Here is an 18,635-nt window from a genome sequence, read left to right on the forward strand (position 1 = left end):
CTAACATTCGCACCACGTGCGCATCCGTGCGTTTACGCGTCGTTTCCAATCTCCTAGCCTCCCCATTCATCGATGTCTTTCACTCGTTCTTTCTTTCGTTATTGCTTCTGTCCTCGGTTTCTGTCACTCACTCTTTCTTTCTCATTCTCTCGCACACTCACGCGATTTTCGTGTATTCACTTTTTTCTCGCATTTTTTATCAGTCATTCGGTGCTCATTTTCTCGGCTTAAGATACTCGGAATCGCGTAAAATCGCACAAACGCGTACGCCTCACTTGCACGAAATTTCTCTTTCGCCTAACTATCCTAGTCTCATAGACCCTATATTCATTATTTATAATATTTATATATATAATATATATATAATATTTATCATTTAGTTTTTTTTTTATTTATCTTTTCTTCCTCTTCACCATCATCTCGAGCGTGCTCGCTCACGAAAAACGTTCGTTTGCATTCACGCTCAATTTCATTTTAAAATGTGTGTTTTTTGCGTGCTTATTTTCTCGGGTGACTTTTTCTCTCTTTCTCTTCTTCGCACCCGTGCACTATTCTTATCTTTTCTTTTTTTTTGTTTCTCTTCACTTATTTCGTCATACTCTTCATACTCTGTATGTATATATAATATATATAATATAACTGTTTGTAATAATTATATTTTGTTTGTCCGCTTACGAGCTAATAGTTTTCGTGCTATCACGAGCACAAGTTGCGCGCATTTTTTCTTCAAAAGTTTACACAGTACGTATGTGTGTTTGTGTGTATCTTACCAGTTAAGTGTATTTTCAGTATGTGCTTAATGTGTACAAGTGTATCCTACCAAATGTCTATAAGTGCGTGTGTGATTATATGTGTGTGACGCGTTCCCCTTCACGCTATATATTAGCATGCAATGTGTGTATGTGTGTATGTGTGTATGTGTATGATCATCTGCGCGTGTGTTATCATTAACGTTCTTTCACACTCGTCAGCATTGTTTTTTGGGAACGCGACACGCTCGTTGAGAAACACGTTCGGCCCTCCTATTTTCTTTCTTCTCTCTCCACGGAGTGTGTTTGTCGTGTATGTGTCTTTCATGTAGCCGTACGCGTACGAATTACGATCGAGGAAAAGTATATGCCTACTCTTTCTCTCGCGAGAAAACGACTGATTTTTTCTCGTTTTTCAGTTGACGCACATAGTATACGTGTATGGTTTCACTCCAACTCTATCCGTCTCTTTCTATTTTTTATCGTGTTTCTATATGTGTATCGCGTGTGATTCGTCTTCTTAAACGTTACGGGAGATTAAGATTAAGGGAACCTTGAGACTGGCTTGTATGTATACATACATACATAGATACATGTACATACATATGTATATATATACATATATAATGACCGATGTCGTGCGGACCTTATATATGTATACATATAAATATACATATAGCTCGGTTTGTTGAACCACGAATCGGACTGGAGAATCACTGCTCATAGATTTTTCCTATCCGTCGTTATGGCTCTTGTACTAAAAAAGTCATATAGTACCGCGTCTCGCGTCCTCAAGGCGATACGAACGCGACCGACTACTGAGTGGTCGTATTAGTACACTACGAGGAGGACAAGTCGAACGACGACGGTCTACCACTCATCATTTATTATGGCACGTTTCGGGTGAAGAAAAGGTCGTAACGGTGGCGACGCGTACCGGTGATCCCAGAGGATCTTAAAGAAGAAGAGGATAGAGTCTCTCCTAGTTGCGGGAGAAAATCAGCATTCGCGATTAGAGATAAAAGGGGGTCGGAAGACGACCCGAGAACGTCCATTTACACGCGAATACACCAATAATAACACAGCACTGTCTACTTTTATTTTCCCTGTTTCTTCTTTTCTGGTGTCGTGTACACGACGTTCTCGATCGAGATCAGTACATTTTTAGGACCGAAATAGGAACAACGTGTACGACGCAAGGAACATCGTAAAGTCGAAGGCAAGCGTCGCCACTGTTACGTCCAATCGACACCGTGCAACGGATTAGCCGTACGTCTCTTAAAATCGTCCGAAGGTTCTGGTAAACCAACGTAAAGTTTCGAGGTTCGATACGGCTAACAAGTTCGTTTCGTTAATTTCGCGAGGATTTCGCGAGGATTTCGCGAAAACTAACGGACTTGAACTGATGTTTATTGAAAAACATTGTCCGGTCCGTTAACGAAGTCTTTGATTTCAAACTTCCACGCGCTTCTTTCATTTTTTCTTTTGCTTTTTCATACTCCTGAGACGTTGAGCAAATTCGTTGATGACCGCACTTGGACGCACCGCTTACGCGTTTTCAGCATTACCGAGCATGTCTTCTACTTTCCTCTTCACACCTCGGTCCTCTTGATGATGTTGTTGCTGCTGTTGCTGATGCTGATGCTGGTGATGGCCCATGCCAGACGAGCTTTGCTGCTGATGATTATTTAAAGGAGTCAAACGTTCCGCAACATGTTGTTGTTGATGATGTTGCTGCTGTTGTTGGTTCATACGTTCGACTTGTTGCAAAGCCGTCTGCTCTTGCGTCCAAGGGGTCCACTCGTCTCAGTAGTAACTGAACTTTCATGGTTGCTGGTTGTTCTGTTGGTTGACCACCTGCTGGATGGTAAAGCTCAGGGCGCGTGGGTCACCGTGAAGCCTCAGGGCTTGCTCTAATCGTTGCTCCTGTAGACGTAGAGCTTCCCCTGTTCAAACATATGTAAAAATGCTAATAAAGTTTTAACAGACATATATAATCGGAGAGTAGAAATGTATTTAAAGAAGATCCTCGTTCTTGAAAACAATTTGAAAAAATTCAATTTAATTTGTTTCTTTTGTTTTTTATTATTCTTATTGTATGTGGTAACTTACCGAACTCCGGTGACAAGCTGTCTTGTTGAGACATTTGTTGATTCGCATGATGTCCTGGTATACCGGAAGATCCGCCGCCATTATGCTGAGTTAGATGATGTCTCACATCTCCCCCAACCGCTGAACTTGCCGCTGCGGCTGCTGCCTGCGACACCTAATTCAAATCGATAATAAAGTTATTATTGTATGATTGAAGGTGTTTATCAATGTAACCACAATATGTGTATATCTGTCTAAGCTAATATGTCTTCAAACGTAATTCATGAGTAGATAAAGTTACTATCAAATATTTCGATTTGATAAATAGCTTTTAGAATTAGATGTTCATCGTAATATAATTAGATAATTAATCAAAGACGGGCTTACCGCTAGCCGAAGGGCGGCTTCAGCTTGGGAACGTAACAAAGCTTCCGCTTGATGCATTCTCAATGCTTGTTCAGGTCCGGTTGCCTGGACACCTTGCTGTTGAGACCCAGCTGATCCTTGAGCACTGCCGCTCATGTCTCCGTTGTTGCCCATTCTCATAGCTGCTGCTAGCGACGCCATGTCTACGGGCGACAAATTCGGCGACACCGAGTTTTGCAAACCTACGAATGAAGAAGATATTGTCGAATTGTAGAACGACATCTTTCAATAACATAATATGTACGAAGTGTGACCACATTAAAATCGCGGGCAGAAGAAGGGGGACAGAAAGATTATATGCAGTCTTACACTTTCTAAACACGTCTCGTAAAAAGGTTAAAAAGTGTCGTCTTAAAATCTCGTAGTATTACAATTTGAAACATGTACTTAAGTATTTATTAAATATATATAGAGGTATATATATAAATATAATGTACTTTCTTCATCATTCGTGAATGGGTGGTCAGTGAAATTTTTATTTATTCGGAAGAGTAATAATCGGACTTGCTATGAACGAGTCTCGGCGTCGAAAAAATATTCTTACGAAGAAGACAGCGATAGAACTTCAAAATTCTATATAATACATTGATACGTTCCCGTACTCGCCGTGCACAACGAAGTTTTCGGTAGTAGAAAACACTGCGATCCGATCGACTGCGTTACGTCATAAGGCAAGTTCGAGTCGATCAAATCGCGGATTCCTTTTTGCGGAAAAATTGAGCAGGAGGCGAGAACGTGACGCGTTAACCGAATAAAATGAGATATACGATACGAAGGTTTGTTGATATGTGTCGGTTTTAATCGGCACGTCTAAGAACGGGCGAAGTGATTCCGCTTAGGCATAGGTTAGTGTTATTAAGCGTCGCTATAATTAATTACGTTCGATGGCATGAGAGCCAGTAACGCCGACACGACGACAGCGACGCGGAAAAACATCATTGTAAATCAATCTTTATCGGTATAATTGGAACGGAGCTATCATTTCTCCTCTCCCGGATGGCGTTGTCTCGCGTTGTCCGATAAAGTATAATAACGCCGTTGACGTCCTTGAAGAAAACGCAAAACTATTGCGTTTGAACGCTATACGTATATGTATAATATGTAATATGTATATGTGCTTTCGCTCGTTCAGCAATAAAAGAACGTTTCGATTTGAAAAGCGAATCCTGTCCGTTTCTTGGAGTTGTTTTCTCACCCGCTGACACGGCGGCGGCCATGACGGCCATGCGTTGTTGTTGCGATTGCATCTCGTCGTGATACTGTTGCGCGGAGCCCGGCTGACTGCCCGCTCTCAACATTTCACTCAGCTTGTTACCGCTGGGTCCTGGCGATGCCATGTTGTTGTTGTTGTTATTGTTGTTGTTGTTCAGTAGACCAGTGCCTGCGCAGAAATCTACTCTCGTTAGTATGCTCGTGCGAGACCGCTTGGCTCTTACATCGCTAATTATTTGTTCATTTTATTAATAAACGAAGCGATCGAGCTCTTTGACGGATATTAATTCGACGTACAACGATGGGACCGTAGCCGTGTGTCTTGCATTAGATTATACTATTTATGAACGATTACATATCTATTGACGTTCATTCAAATTCATTTGACAAGTAAAATAAAAAAGCTTCATTAAGTCTACATATTATATATATATACATTTATATATATATATACTGTCACAGACAATTTCATAAGTTGTTTCTAATCAATTAAATTGGAAATACGAAAATTGCAATACACGGATACGGCACCGAGCAATGATCGATTCCTTCAGGGCGCAAAACCAATAGTCGGAGCGTACCAGGTTCACTTCCGGCCGAAGATAGCCGTCCGTTTCCACTGCTGCTATCGGAGTGGGCCGAAGGCGATGGGCACATCGGTGGTTGCTGCAAATTTTGTGGTCCTCCAGATTGACCTCCCAAAACACCTAGCCCCGCACCTGAACGGTATTCGATCAATGAGAATGCATCGTGTACATCGTCCCTCGCTTAATTATCATTAAAATCTCATATTTAAAGAAAATTTGATTCACGTTGTTATACCTAAACTCGAACTCGCGAGAATTTCCCTTTCTCTCCTATCGGCCGCCGCGCGACTCAACACGTATTGCGCTGCGAACTGATGTTTCGGATCCATCCTCATATGTTCCATATGACTCAATAAACCTGCGATCAAATATGAACTAATCGTTAGGCTGCGCTTTGTTCATTTGCTTTGAGACGAATAACTTTTAAATGAACATAAATAAGAAGATACATTAACGTAGATCCGTTAGCGCAAGGGTTGTATCTGAAAAGCCTTTGGGTTGAAAGATAAGAAGAAATCGAAGGAAAAGAATGTAGTTGCTTATCGCGAGATTGACTAGGCTCTCGAGAACACTTATCAACGCTAACGGAGATACCGAGTAAGTTTTTCCTGTCAAATAGAGATGCACTTACCGCTCTCATGAGTGAAGACCGCTTGACACACCGAGCACGGCCACATTCTGAGGCTCGTGCTAAGTTGACTGGTCTCAGGATGGCAGGCTAGATGCTTCCTAAGGCTACCCTCGTTGACGTAGTGCTTTCCGCACACCGGGCAAGGGTGGTTGGCCGTCCGTCGCTTCGCTAGGTAAACCCCGGCAACGGAGGTTGTGCAGTCAGCGGAGGGAACAATAGGGCGAGACAATTTCAAGGTCAATGCCAAGCAGGATAAAGCGTCCCAAGGAACGAAAGCATCATCATCACCACCATATCATAATCATCACCATAATTATCATCACCATTATATCTCATGATCGTCGTGATCAATATCATCGGCTTCACCGTATCAACTCATTGTGTCGTCGCCGTCATCATTGACATCATTATGAATCATTACGCGTATTTACATACATATCTCTTTCTCTGTCTTCTCTTATCGTTCATTTCGACATCACGATCTTTCGATAGTTCGCTAGCATCGGTCAACGTGGCCGTGGTTGACTTTGTTCCTTCTTCTCTCTCCTTCATCCCATCTCATCCTCACGCACTCACGTGCACGCGCGTGCACGCACGGCGCTTACGTACGCGTTCCGGGCGACCTCGAAGGCGAAGGGATAGTCCTTGCAGACGCGAATGTCCAAGGATCAGGAGAGCACTGACCTCGGACACGTTGCTCGCTGCCTACCCGTTGAGAATCCCTTTCACGAGCGAGGTCGTCGGACCAAAATCCAAGAAACGCGGACGCGCGCGCGCACGCGAACGCGCATGCGCTCCGATCAAACGACGCGAACGCGCAGAGATAATCCTCATGAAGATTTCTATCTTTTTCTTTTTCTCTTTCTTTTTCTATTTTTCTTTCATTTCTTTAGTTTTTCTTCCTTTTTCTATTCATTCAAATAAAGTCCAAAATTTGGGGAATTTCTTTTCGATGATTTTCTTTTCATTTCAGGATTTAGTTTCCATGCGCGTTCGCGATGTACAAAGCACTAACGAGCACACAAAAAAGGCGCGCACAGAGGTCGAACGAGACACCCTCGAAGCACCGAAAGAAGACACATGTGTTTGTATATTAGTTAAGAACCCAAATATTAGTCGGTGAGTGTGCCAAGTGCTACACCCCTCTTCTGCCCAGCGAAATATTACGAAGAAATGACAGGACAACGTATGCATAATTTGCCCGCGCCAAAAGCAATTTTTTTCAGGGGGTGGGGGATATATGAGGCGTACTTAAAGACTAAAGACGAACCACCCCTCGTGTCTCGACGAGTGGTTGCTCCACCTCTCTTAGCCTTACTTACGGTTTTACGACATCGTTACGCGTATATATTCACTTTTGTCTCTCTCTTTCTCGTTTCTCCTCCATTTTTATTTCTATATTTATCTCTATTTTTCTCTTTCTCTCTCTCCCTTCTTCTACCTTTTGACAGTTTTCCACCCCGAAATCGCGTAAGGTAAGGTTAGAAGCATCCCTTTAAATACCCAGCCGAATTAATCGCAATGTACACGAAGGAACGAATCTTATAAAACTTGACAAGAATTTATAATATTAGGTTCATTTAATTTCAAAAAGAAGAAAAGAATAAATTCGTTCCTATCGCGGTCAGTGCGAAATGATAGAGTAGATAGAAGAACGTTGTACTTGTGTACGAGGAAAGTATAGTGAAGAGTCGTGCTTGTAAAAAAGACATGAAATTGTAAACAGGTCTAATAATTAGGGTGGAACCCGAAGAGAGAGATGCAGAAGAACAACTAGGAGGAAATTAATGAGTAAGTTTGAGAAAGAAAGTGAGAGACGTAAAGTGAGACGCTATAATCTCGACATTGGTCTGTCGCGTCGTTTCGATACTTACTAGCAACGCCGGAGGCATTCGGATCCTTGTGGGTGTGCTTCATGTGCTCCATCAGAGCCTCGCCACCGAGGAAGAGTTTGTGGCAGACAGGACAGCTGGTTGCATTCGGGCCGCCGATCAGGGCGGCGTGTTGCTGGAACACAACACGCTGTTGCAACTCCTTTTTTGGGGGCCAGAAGAAGAAGAACCGGAAGCAGGCACACGCGGCGCACCCGGTAGAGAGCCGACCCAGAGAATACCACCACAGAGTTGCGAACCAGAAGCGCAGGACAGGCAGGGCACAGAACAGAACGATTACCGGTAAGAGTTAAGGCACCAATTAACTACCGCCGCCATCCCCATCACCACAATAGTCGCACCACCACCACCATCGCGAAATCTACGCCTTTGCGAGAATGTTCAAATATCTGGCTATGTAATATTTCGTTGTGTATTTTATATAGATCATAGAGATCTTTCTCTTTTGATAAAGGTCGTCCTACGAGTATATAAGGAGAACGTACGGAACGAATAATCGCCGGACAACGATTTACCGTTATGCGTAGTATTTACTCGCCTCGAGGAAGATTTTCTACCTTCCGAGTGATCGTAATTACGTGGCATTCGTAAAGTTGATTTCATGGTAATTTTTTAGGATAAAATAATTTGTTTCTTGGTGCTAAGATAACGTTACACACTGGCATTTCTTTTTTTTTCTTTTTACGATATACCTATGCAATGTAATTTCTACGATTATTTCTCGCAAAGGGAAAAGAACGCGCGATTCCAGAAGTAAGAAAAAGAAAAGAAAAGAATTACTAAAGCATTGTATGAAGATTACCACCGCGAGACCAGACAGTCGAACGTTAACGAAGCGTGGGGCTTGGAGAACGATCGGAGTATGACTCCATTCGTAATCAGAACTATTATCTAATCTCTTTGCTAATATTCATCTTCGAACTCCACGTGCATGTGTAATATAGGCATATAGTAGTCAATACGAAAATTGTCAAAACAAAGGAACCACCTCTTAACGGCGGTGACGTTCCTCCGATCGACCTCACTGAACCTCACCAATGAACGGTATGATGGAAAACAGCATAAAAATCGACTGAAACGTGCAGCATCTACGATATTTCGATAATTTTCTACCAACATGACCATCGTCAGAATGTCGTAAGAATCAACTTCTCCTGAAGGAACGAATCTATTCGAGTATATTTTTTTATCTAATCGTCAACTCTGTAATTTTGCCTTCTCACGATGGGCCATGTTATTAATCTATTATTAATAACATTAATGACAAAAGTGAATGAAAATTCGACGTCCTCGCTATCAGCTAATGCATTTCTTTTACGCGGTCTCGTATTAAAGAAACAGTTTCGCGGTCGTATGATTCTTATTTTTCCCCTTATTTCTCATCTCTTTCTATCTTTCTTTCTCTTGCATATACGAAGGTCAGTTACACTCACATGAGGCGGTAAAAGAGGGGTATGCGCCCGAGGAAAAACATGGCGGCCAACCTTGTACGAAAGACTGCTTAAAGCGGAGGAGAAAAGAGAAAGAAGAAGAAGAATAACGCAGCCAAAGGAGGAGGCGGACAGGAAAGGCTAAAACGAGACAAGACGGCAATGACCCGAAACTTTTGGTGCAGTCACTCTATCTCATTTCTTATTTTCCTGTCCTTCTTTCCTTCCTTCCTTCCTTCTTTTAACATCGTATTCTTTATTGCTACTTTCTCCAATTAAAAGAAGAATTAAAAAGAAAGAACTCTATCGTATCTTCGTTATTTTCATATTATACATAAAAAAAATGTTGCATACGCTAATCAAGCGAATTTAAAAATGGAAGAAATCTTTTGTCATCGATTAGATTAACAAATTCTAAATGATTCGTCAGGAGTGTGAGAGTTAAGTGAGAAAATGCAATTATTCCTCTATCTAATGGTAATTCGATAATTCAGCGATAATGTTTCACTCGGTTTCTCTCGATTAAGAAGATTTGTTCGATCGTGATTCTAATTATCGCTAATTTGAAGGAAGTAGAAAGATAGGTAATAGGATGTAGATAAAGAGGAATGGTACGGTCAAAGAATTAGTTTAGAATGTGAGCCGAAAGAAACGTGTTATCCGTCGGCCCGTGTTTTCGATCCCGGACCTAGGCTAAACCCGGACGAACAAGTGGATGAGAAGAAAAGAAATAAGAGGTCGTCGCCAGGAGCATCTAAAACGGGACTGAACGGCAATGACCTTAATGTTTCGGGGGCCTCCTTTCTTTTTTATCTCTCAAAGCTGTTCTTTTTTTCCCCCACTCCTACCCCTCATTCTTTTCAATTTATTTTTATGCTCTTTTCCTACTTCTCCGCTTCCTCCTCTACCACCGCTTTTATCCTCCTCCACTCTTCTTCCTTCTGAAGTTTAATCCTTCTTCAGTGCGTTCTTTGGCGAGTCTTCTCTTCTCCTTCTTTTTTTTTCCCGGACCTAAGGCAACTTCTATCGTTTTGAGTCGAAAGAAAGAGAGAAAGAAGAGGATGACGAAGAAGAAGAAGAAGAAGAAGAAAGAGAGGAGGAGGAGGAGGACTACTGCGACGCTGGCCACCGCCGCCGCCGTTGCTGCCGCCGACGCTGGAGCTGCCGCATGCAAGTTATTCTCGGAGGGAGGCTGCGGTCCGTAGGTTCGACGCCCCGACCTGGCCCAACTGGAAAAAACCGGTTTCTTCGCTCGTGCTCTTCCTTTTTTGCCTGCATCCTCGCTTTTTGCGCCGCTCTCGAGTGCCTCGACTTATATCTTTTTTCTCTCTCTCTCTCTCTCTCTCTTTCTCTTTCTCTTTCTTGCTGTTTCTTCTTCTTCTTCTTCGTTCCTGGCACACAGTATCTCGTCTCTCTTCGTCCTTTTCTTTCGATTCCACTTCATCCTCCTTCCCACACCTCCTTCTCAAATGCTTTTTTCTTTTTCTTCTTTTCTTTTTCTTCTTCTTATCCTCTTCCTCTCCCTTCTCTTCCTCTTGCGAGATCTCGCTTCATCGTTCTTTTCCAGCATCAGACTGAGCTAAGCGTAGCGTGGGCGAATACTCCGAAGGAGTTTATGATTCGCCGTGACCAGATTCATCTTTCTCTTTCTCCATTTTTCTCTCCGGGCAGTTTCTTGGCTGTGGCCGGTCTGTTACACCGAAACTACTATCTCTAATTCAATAGTTAACGCGCGCACACGATTTATCCCGTTTTGGAATCGATGAAATCAAATTTCCTCCCCCTTTCTGACTTCCTCCATTTCCTTCTCATCTTTGATATAAATTTCACAGCGACCGTGTCATAAAACTCGATGAAAGTTTTCAGCTTCCAACTCGACAATTTTGCTCGGTAATAATTTATCCTTGATTATCTCTCTCTCTCTCTCTTTCTTTTTTTCTCTCTCTTTCTCTTTCAATTATTCTTTTCGAATTATCGAGTTTCCGTTGGAGAGTTTCGACGAGAAAGATCTCTCTCAAAGATTATCGCTTCGAATTCTTCGAGGCCCAATGCCTAGGGGTCTGGGCCAGGGAGTGGCATAAAAAGGAAGTGGGTGTGAGCACACGCGTAGCGGTGCGTGACGCCGAGTTCTATGTAGCCATTTTGTGTTCCACAGAGAAGGGACCGTCTTTGATCAACCGGTTAGATTTTTTTATTTAATCGCTGTGACACCTTTGGATCATCGAAAAAAGATAAACCCTCTATTTCTTCTTATCGCCAACACAACGAGGCATCTGTTTGGTTATTCGAGTTTCACAGATTCTTTTTTTCTATTTTTCTTTTTCCTTACTTTATCGACCAATCATTCATTTGTTTTAATAAATGTTATTTCCGTAACTCGTTACTTATTTATAATCTATAAATAATAATTATCGAGAAATACACGAATAAATGCTGAACTTATGTAAATGAAGTTGTTTAGTATTTCTACAGCGCAATTGCGTTGTTCACATTTCATATAGGAAAATATCAGAACATTAAGTTATGTTGCGCAATTGTATCATTTGGGTTTATTGTATCTTTCTAGACGAATCAACCACAAAAAATGCTATGACGCTTCTTTTCGAAAAGATTTGTTCAAAGACTTCTGGTAATCAAACGGTTAAACCATTACGAAAAGATTAATTTTTCCTCGGTAAGCCTTTATCTTGATATAAATCGGATAATAATAAAATTTCTTTATTAAATTTAACATAAATAGATATTATAATAAATAATTGAAAAAGTAATGTAAAGAAGATAAATCAAAAATCAAAGGAAAGCAATTCGCGACGATTCTCTTTTCATTGGACGCGCCGATAAAGAGCCAAGGCCGTTCTCGCGGCGCGCAATTCTTTTCTCGTTGTTGTTCCTTCTTTTTCTCTGTCTCCTTTCCTTGGCTTTTTTAGTCGCACTCGCGAGGTCGCGAGCCTCGCCAGCAGACAACCTTCGCACGATTCTTCGACTCCGCTGCGCTCGAACAGAGCCTGCGAATGATATTCTTTCGATCGCATCTCTTTTCTTCCTTACCCTTCTTCTTTTATTTCGTCTTATCAATTTTTATTCTTTTCTCTATTTTTCTTTTTCTCTTTTTTTCATTCTCTTTCCTTCTCTTTTGTAACATTTGTCCATTGAGTTCTTTTGAATAAATTTCACAATCGATAAAATGAAACAAATATTTCGAATTTTTCCTTTTTCTCTTTTATGGAATTATGAATGATTCGAAACACGTCATTGAACAATTCGTAATTAAATTTTATTCATCATCTTTTCGATAATTTATTTCTCTCTCTCTCTCTCTCTCTCTCTCTCTCCCTCTTCTTTTTACTTTGTTACTGAACACGTTTGACGTGTGCTGCGTGCGATAGCATCAATAAATATTCCTGCCAAACTTTGCAATTTCATCAAACATATATAACAGATTTGGAGAATATAACGAAAATAGCATGAAATTGAGAAATCTACATATTTTAAGGTTATCGATAGCACGCTCGTTTCGATTACACGCATAACACTTATTTTGAGAATAACGATAAAGTAGGACGATGAAAATTATATCAATTAATGATCGCAGTTTCCATTGCAATTCTGGGGTCATTTTATATAGTTGTCTAATTAAACATTGATATCGTTAGCGATGGAATAATATAATAGAAGCAATAAAATACGTTTCCACCGAACTCAAGTTTCTAGCTATATTACTGAATTTCCTATCTATCTAACGATGTATCTACATCTATATCGACATTATAAACATACACTTACATATAAATAACGCTTTTATCTATTTCACATATATCATGTATGATTACGTTTTCAGACGAGATTAATTCAAATCGAAAATGATACGTTTCGTTTAAAATATCGAATTTATTTCATCTCGAAAGAAAGGAGGAAAAAAACGGTTGTAACAAATTCATAAAAAAAAAAAAAGAATTTAATTTCAGTTCGTATGTATTAAATCCAAGACTAACATGAGTGACAAAGACGGTATAATTAATCTATGCAAAAAATATATTGTTTGCTGTTCGATAACCCCCACCCGAAGAACGAACAGTCTCACCCCAGCTTATTGACGACGTCGATGACGACGACGACGTCCTCTTTATTCCTTCCTATTTTAATTTTAATCCACTTTCGAGCAACGTTGTTTCTATCGTACAGTAACGTTGTCGCGCATTTTCAACACGTGTCGCGTGATCACCATCGAGGATGAAGAAGGAGTTTGGAAGGTGAAAAAAGGGTTGGAGAATTGTGCCAATGGCAGTTCTGGAGAAGGCGAACCCCCGAAAGAGAGTGAGAGAAAGAGAGAGAAAGAGAAAGAGAGTGAAAAAGAAACGTATAGAAAGAAATATAAAGAACACATAGTACAGAGGGGTTGTCACGGACAATGGGTAGTAGAAATATCCTGGTCCGCTTTCGAATCGGCGCGGGAATGATTTCATTAGGGGCTCGTTCCTACCCGAACACGTACGACAACGATGAGGATGAAGAAAGAAAGAACGAGAGAGAGAGAGAGAGGGAAAGTGAGAGAGAGAGAGAGAGAGGGAAAGTGAGAGAGAGAGAGAGAGAGAGAGAGAGAGAGAGAGAGAGAAAGCTCGTCGAGCCACAGAGGCGGGGTCAAAAAAATTAATACCATAGGGGTTGAACGCGGTCTAACGATGAGGAAAAAAAAATGTCCCCGCTCGGGGCTTAATTATTAACTCGTACTACACGGTTCTTTCCTTCTCCTCTGATTCCTTTTTCTCTTGTTTTTTTTCTTCCTTTTCTTTCACACTCGATCTTAATCCGTTGAACTGCAAACGCGAGAATCTCAGTGATTTTAACACCCGGATTTCTTTTTACGTTTTTACGTTTTTTTTTTTTTTAGTAATTCTCGATAGGAAAGGCATTATTGCACGTAAAAAGAGATATAGTATTTAGATTTTAATTTTTACTAAGAGTTTTACTATTCTTTTTTTCTTTATACCATTTGTATTTTCATTGTATTATATGCATTTATTCTTATTTAATTTCATGAAATCTTGTTTGTTCCGATAAATTTTAATTACAAGTTGGAAAAAGAGTCAGCGAACAATTCTTTGTGGTGACGAATTTATTTTTTCTCAGAAAAGAATTATTTAGAGAAAGGTTCGACAAAGGCATTTTATCGCAAAAGGCCGGTGTACTTTTCTATTTTAACGCTAGAAAAAAGAGAGAAAAAGGAAAAATCCTTCTGGAGATTCGCCAGGCAACGATGTTTACCGCTGAAGAAGGTTGAAGTGGTGCTCTGAAGAGGTGAGTTTCGAGCTTGCTTGCTTAATTGGAAAACCGAGCGGACGTTAAGGACCGACGATTAACTACCCTTATCGAAGTGTCGAAGATGTTGGTATATCAGATTTTCTGGGGAACCCAATAAATATGAATAATCCTTATATTTGTTTTTTTTTTTTCAAATTTTAGATCTACGTTAATAATATCCTATTTGCGTATTTGACGGGAAATGATAAATAAAAAAATACAATGATAAAAAGGTACCTCCAACCCTAGTAGTAGGTATCAAGGTTAAACCGATAATTTACATGATATGCAAATCGTTTAAATGGCTGGATGGGTTAATCAATTTATGCAACGTTTTTCCAGACTCGCGCGTAAGTACATTTTTTTCCCTCCTCGTCCGAATTAATTCACCTGTTGCTACATTCGTCGGTATTAATGATTGATCGGCTTTCATTTAAAATATTTATCATGAATGATAGGTAAAAATAAGTCTAACTTGTTGATAATAATAAAAATCAAACGGCAAAGTATGAAACACATATACGAACTCGAAAAGCATGGTCAAAGCGCGTAGATTAAAAGAGTTTAAATTACAGTTCAAAAGGTATGATTCCTATGGGTATTTCCATCAGTGAGATCGTTTTACCTTTAATCATATTTAATCGTCATTACGGGGTATTTCGACTATAAGAGACAAAGGAAAAGCCGAATCTAATGGCGAATAATTCGGATTGACGTTAATACAAGCATATGTGCATTCACATGTATCCATACATGTATGTACAATTTCTTTAGTGTTGTTCTGCGAGCTCTAACTAAAATGATTTAGGAAGAAAGAAAACGCGAATTGAACGACGACGAAGACAGAAAGAGCAAAGAAAGAAAGAAAAAAAGACACAAAATTGCGAAGAAAAATCTGAAAAAATGAAACTAAACGATTACGAGCATCGAGAGATTTTCAATGAGTTTGCGAGAGGTGGTACTAGTACTCGCCGCGAGAGAAAATAAATCTAATGGCTAACGAGTTTTTACCGAGCTACGCGCTGAGGGCAATTAAAAAAAGGAGGTAGGGTAGGGCGAGTTAGGTGAGTCAGAGAAGAAGGGTCTCATTTTTTCTCTCTCTCTCTTTTTTTCTGTTTGTCCGTGTTTTCCCAGGGAACAGGGAGAATCTACCGTGTTACACGACATTCAACCTTTGTACTGCTAAACTACGGATAAATACGAAGGTTCCGTGACAGTAGACGAGAATCGTGAAAAAAGAAATAAAAGAGCTATTGGACCGAACAAAGGGATGACTTACTTCTTTTTTATCTTTTTTCTTGTTATTTTTTATTATTTCGTCGATAAGTTTTCTGTCGTAGTATCTCGCATGCGCAAGAAAGTTAACATGTTTCTTCACGAAAGAAATGTTGTATCGTCGTTTCTATTGCTCTCTTAAACTCTTATCTTATTTTCAGACATCGTCTTTTATGCCGTTTCTCGATAGATATTTTGCAATATGTCTTCGCCCGGCACACTTAGTACCCTATTGGATACTTGCCCGCAATGTAAAAATAACAACAAAAATGCACGTCGTTGAGTTTATTTTGATCTCGTCCTGGTTTTTCAAGCGTTAACAGATACGCTCGTCGGCGTTCTTCTTTCGCGTAATCGCTTCGATAACTTTCGAATATACACACATAAGTGTGAATTTAAAGAAACTAATATATATATATATATATATATATATATATATATAACGGACGACCGAAAAAGAAATAAAAAAACATTTTCTAAATATATTAATACAGTTGTATATCGATCCAATCACGAGGTTCATTTTGAATGAGAAGATCGTCGATCCATGACGACGTACGCATACATCTACATAAATGCCTACTAACTTACATAAGTCTATATACGTGCAAATGGAGAAACAATGATTGCAATGAAAGAAACGCTCGGATGATTATGCATTTTCTAAGATCCGCCCTTGCCCGATGGAGAGTGAGAGGAAAAGGGGTGAGTGTCGAAGAGAACAGAGGACGGAGGAGGAAAAGTAAAAAGAAAATGCTGAAGGATAAGAAAGAAGGGTGTGGAGGGGGGTACCGTAGACGAGGGCTTCCATACCCGAGTAGTACCGATCCGTACTCTCTATAATACATTTACGCTTCGGCCTATTATAATATTATGCTCGGAGTGTATTGTCTTTCCTTTTCCAGGGATAATGTTTCGCCGACACGCCAAGTTTCGAGCTACCAACGTAACTCTTTCGTTTCTCTTTCCACGATCTCATCCCTCTCCCTTCTTCTTTTCCTCAACCTCTTCCAACCTCCTCCAACCTTCTCCTTTTCCTCCTCTTCCTGCCATCCCTCACAACAACCAGTCGTTTTCTGTTTCTTTCTCCCTAGTCGATACTTTTATTTCGTTTTATTTTCAAAGCGTTAGCCCTGCTTCGATTTCACTAACACTCAACGAGATTGCGGGAAACGAAACACAATCTTGCTTAACGTTCGATGTAGGTTTATGTATAATGAGAAAGTATAATCGAGTATATTTCTAATGTGGTTAGAGGTGTTTTAGGTAACTGAAATTGTTTCTGATATAATGTCATCATCGTATACCTATAGAATTCATAAGAAACGTAATGTTTTCATTGATTAATATTTTTCTTCTCTATGTGATCATTATGATAGGTAATAGATTAACTTTTTGTTAATTTTATTTAATATTATATGTATTTTGTCGAGATTATATTTTTTTAATTACGTATATGTAGTAATTACTTCTAGCACCTAATTCAATAAGTCTACTTGTAATTTTTTTCTTCTTCAGAGGATTCAACTTGCAATTTATGTTCAGACAGGTCTTTCGTTAAGATTTTCTTCGCTTCTTCTTTCATTACCCCTCTTTTTAGTTCGTATACTTTCTTTTTTTTCTCTTTCTCTCTTTCCTTCTTCATTTCTCCGTTTCTTTCTTTCTAAAACTTCCCGTTTCTCTTTTTTTAAACAACGTGAGCCATTAGATATCAGAATCCTCGTCCGACGGAACGAAGTGACTCGAAATAGCGAAAACAATTTCAAGAAATCTGCCCCGGCGAAAATTCGATTAGCCGCGGAAGATGGGCTCGAGCTCTCCATTTGTTTCGTTTCGTTTCCTTTCCTTTCGTTTTATTTCCAACGGGTGAATTCTCCGTTTCTGTTGCGTTGGCGGCTTTTAATTACTCCTTCGTACTCTTGCAAGATCGTCTACGTTCGTTCGTTCGTTCGTTCGTCCATTCCTACTTCTTCTTCTTCTTCTTCTTTTTTTTCTTCTTCTTCTTCTTATATTCTTTTTCTTCATCTGAAATCTTTTTTCTTATTTCATCGACGAAAACGTTTAACTACTTTTAGACGGTACACTTTTTATTCGTTTTCTTGTCTTGGACATACTAACAGTACCACGAATAGGTAGGTATTATCTTCGGAAGAAGGAAGAAAACGATAAAGCCGTCTAGTTCGATCGTGAAAAGAAAAAAAAAAGCAAAAAATAAGAAAAAGAAAGAAATTGATGTTGGAAAGAGAAGGGAAAAAGTGGAATTATATTTTACGCGCATCACTGTGAGCATCCTACTCGAACAATGACGGAACATCGTGTCAATGGACAGGATCACAAGAAACACGTTTAGATACTGTTCGTTCGCGCTACACGACGAAGTAATCCTACCAAGAAGACCTTACCAGGAAGAACGAGAACTCGTCTTATACGAGAGTTCTCTAGCTATATCGTGTACAACAACGGCTAAAAAAAAAGACAGAGATAAAAAAGAAGCAGCTCGTAATAGCCCTTTAATAGGGGAATACTTTCGTATCGCTTTATTTTCCTTCGCGTATATTTTCCTGTTTTACCCTTTTTTCAGGGTATAAAGAAAGAAAGAAAAAAAAAGGAAAACAGGATAGGCGGATGGGTGGGTTCGCTGACGCGACGTTACCGGAGATTTATCGAGGCCGTGCCTGAAGGGACTAGGTGGGATCACCACTCGAGCCTTAACCGTGGATTAGCTTTCAATTAGAGCATCCCGATGAGAGCTGGGCGTTAAAAGAAGAATATTTATTGGCGTGGGAAGACGCGACGTACGAGAGGATTAAGGTCTAGGAAAATTCGTTTAATACTACGAATCTGACGCGTTGCTCTTTTTTGTTAAAATTAAGATGTTTTATTATTTCGAATAAAAAAGAAAAAATAAGGAAAATTAGATATATATATATACATATATATATAGTAAATGATTAGCACGTATTTGATGTAAACCTCGTATCGCTCTTGGTCGTGTTTTCTTATCTGAAGAATGATGAATAATAATAAAGAGAAAAAAAGAAAAA

General features: G+C 39.8%; 1 protein-coding gene and 1 long non-coding RNA gene across 9 annotated transcripts in view; one reads left to right on the forward strand and one right to left on the reverse strand.

The window, feature by feature from the left end:
- Positions 1–149: 149 nt before the first annotated feature.
- The window catches only part of LOC122516218 (zinc finger protein 853-like), a 74,608-nt gene continuing 56,122 nt past the window's right edge, over positions 150–18,635 (reverse strand). For 4 of the 8 annotated variants that reach the window (XM_043633891.1, XM_043633915.1, XM_043633873.1 and 1 more), the window contains exons 5-12: positions 7,571–7,730; positions 5,697–5,909; positions 5,301–5,423; positions 5,060–5,197; positions 4,462–4,659; positions 3,228–3,448; positions 2,862–3,015; positions 150–2,695 (exon numbers count right to left, since the gene is read on the reverse strand). In XM_043633891.1, coding sequence (XP_043489826.1) covers positions 2,574–2,695; positions 2,862–3,015; positions 3,228–3,448; positions 4,462–4,659; positions 5,060–5,197; positions 5,301–5,423; positions 5,697–5,909; positions 7,571–7,730 — 1,329 coding nt within the window. In that variant the 3' untranslated portion in view covers positions 150–2,573. The remainder of the gene's footprint in view (positions 2,696–2,861; positions 3,016–3,227; positions 3,449–4,461; positions 4,660–5,059; positions 5,198–5,300; positions 5,424–5,696; positions 5,910–7,570; positions 7,731–18,635) is intronic. The other 4 variants (XM_043633881.1, XM_043633862.1, XM_043633906.1 and 1 more) reach the window with 4 other exon arrangements.
- On the forward strand, positions 7,744–9,107 carry LOC122516254. The gene is made up of 2 exons (XR_006303523.1): positions 7,744–7,870; positions 9,007–9,107. It is a non-coding gene; the product is annotated as an uncharacterized LOC122516254 (long non-coding RNA).

The sequence above is a fragment of the Polistes fuscatus genome, unplaced genomic scaffold, assembly GCF_010416935.1.
Source record: "Polistes fuscatus isolate 324 unplaced genomic scaffold, CU_Pfus_HIC Scaffold1, whole genome shotgun sequence".
NCBI lineage: Eukaryota > Metazoa > Arthropoda > Insecta > Hymenoptera > Vespidae > Polistes > Polistes fuscatus.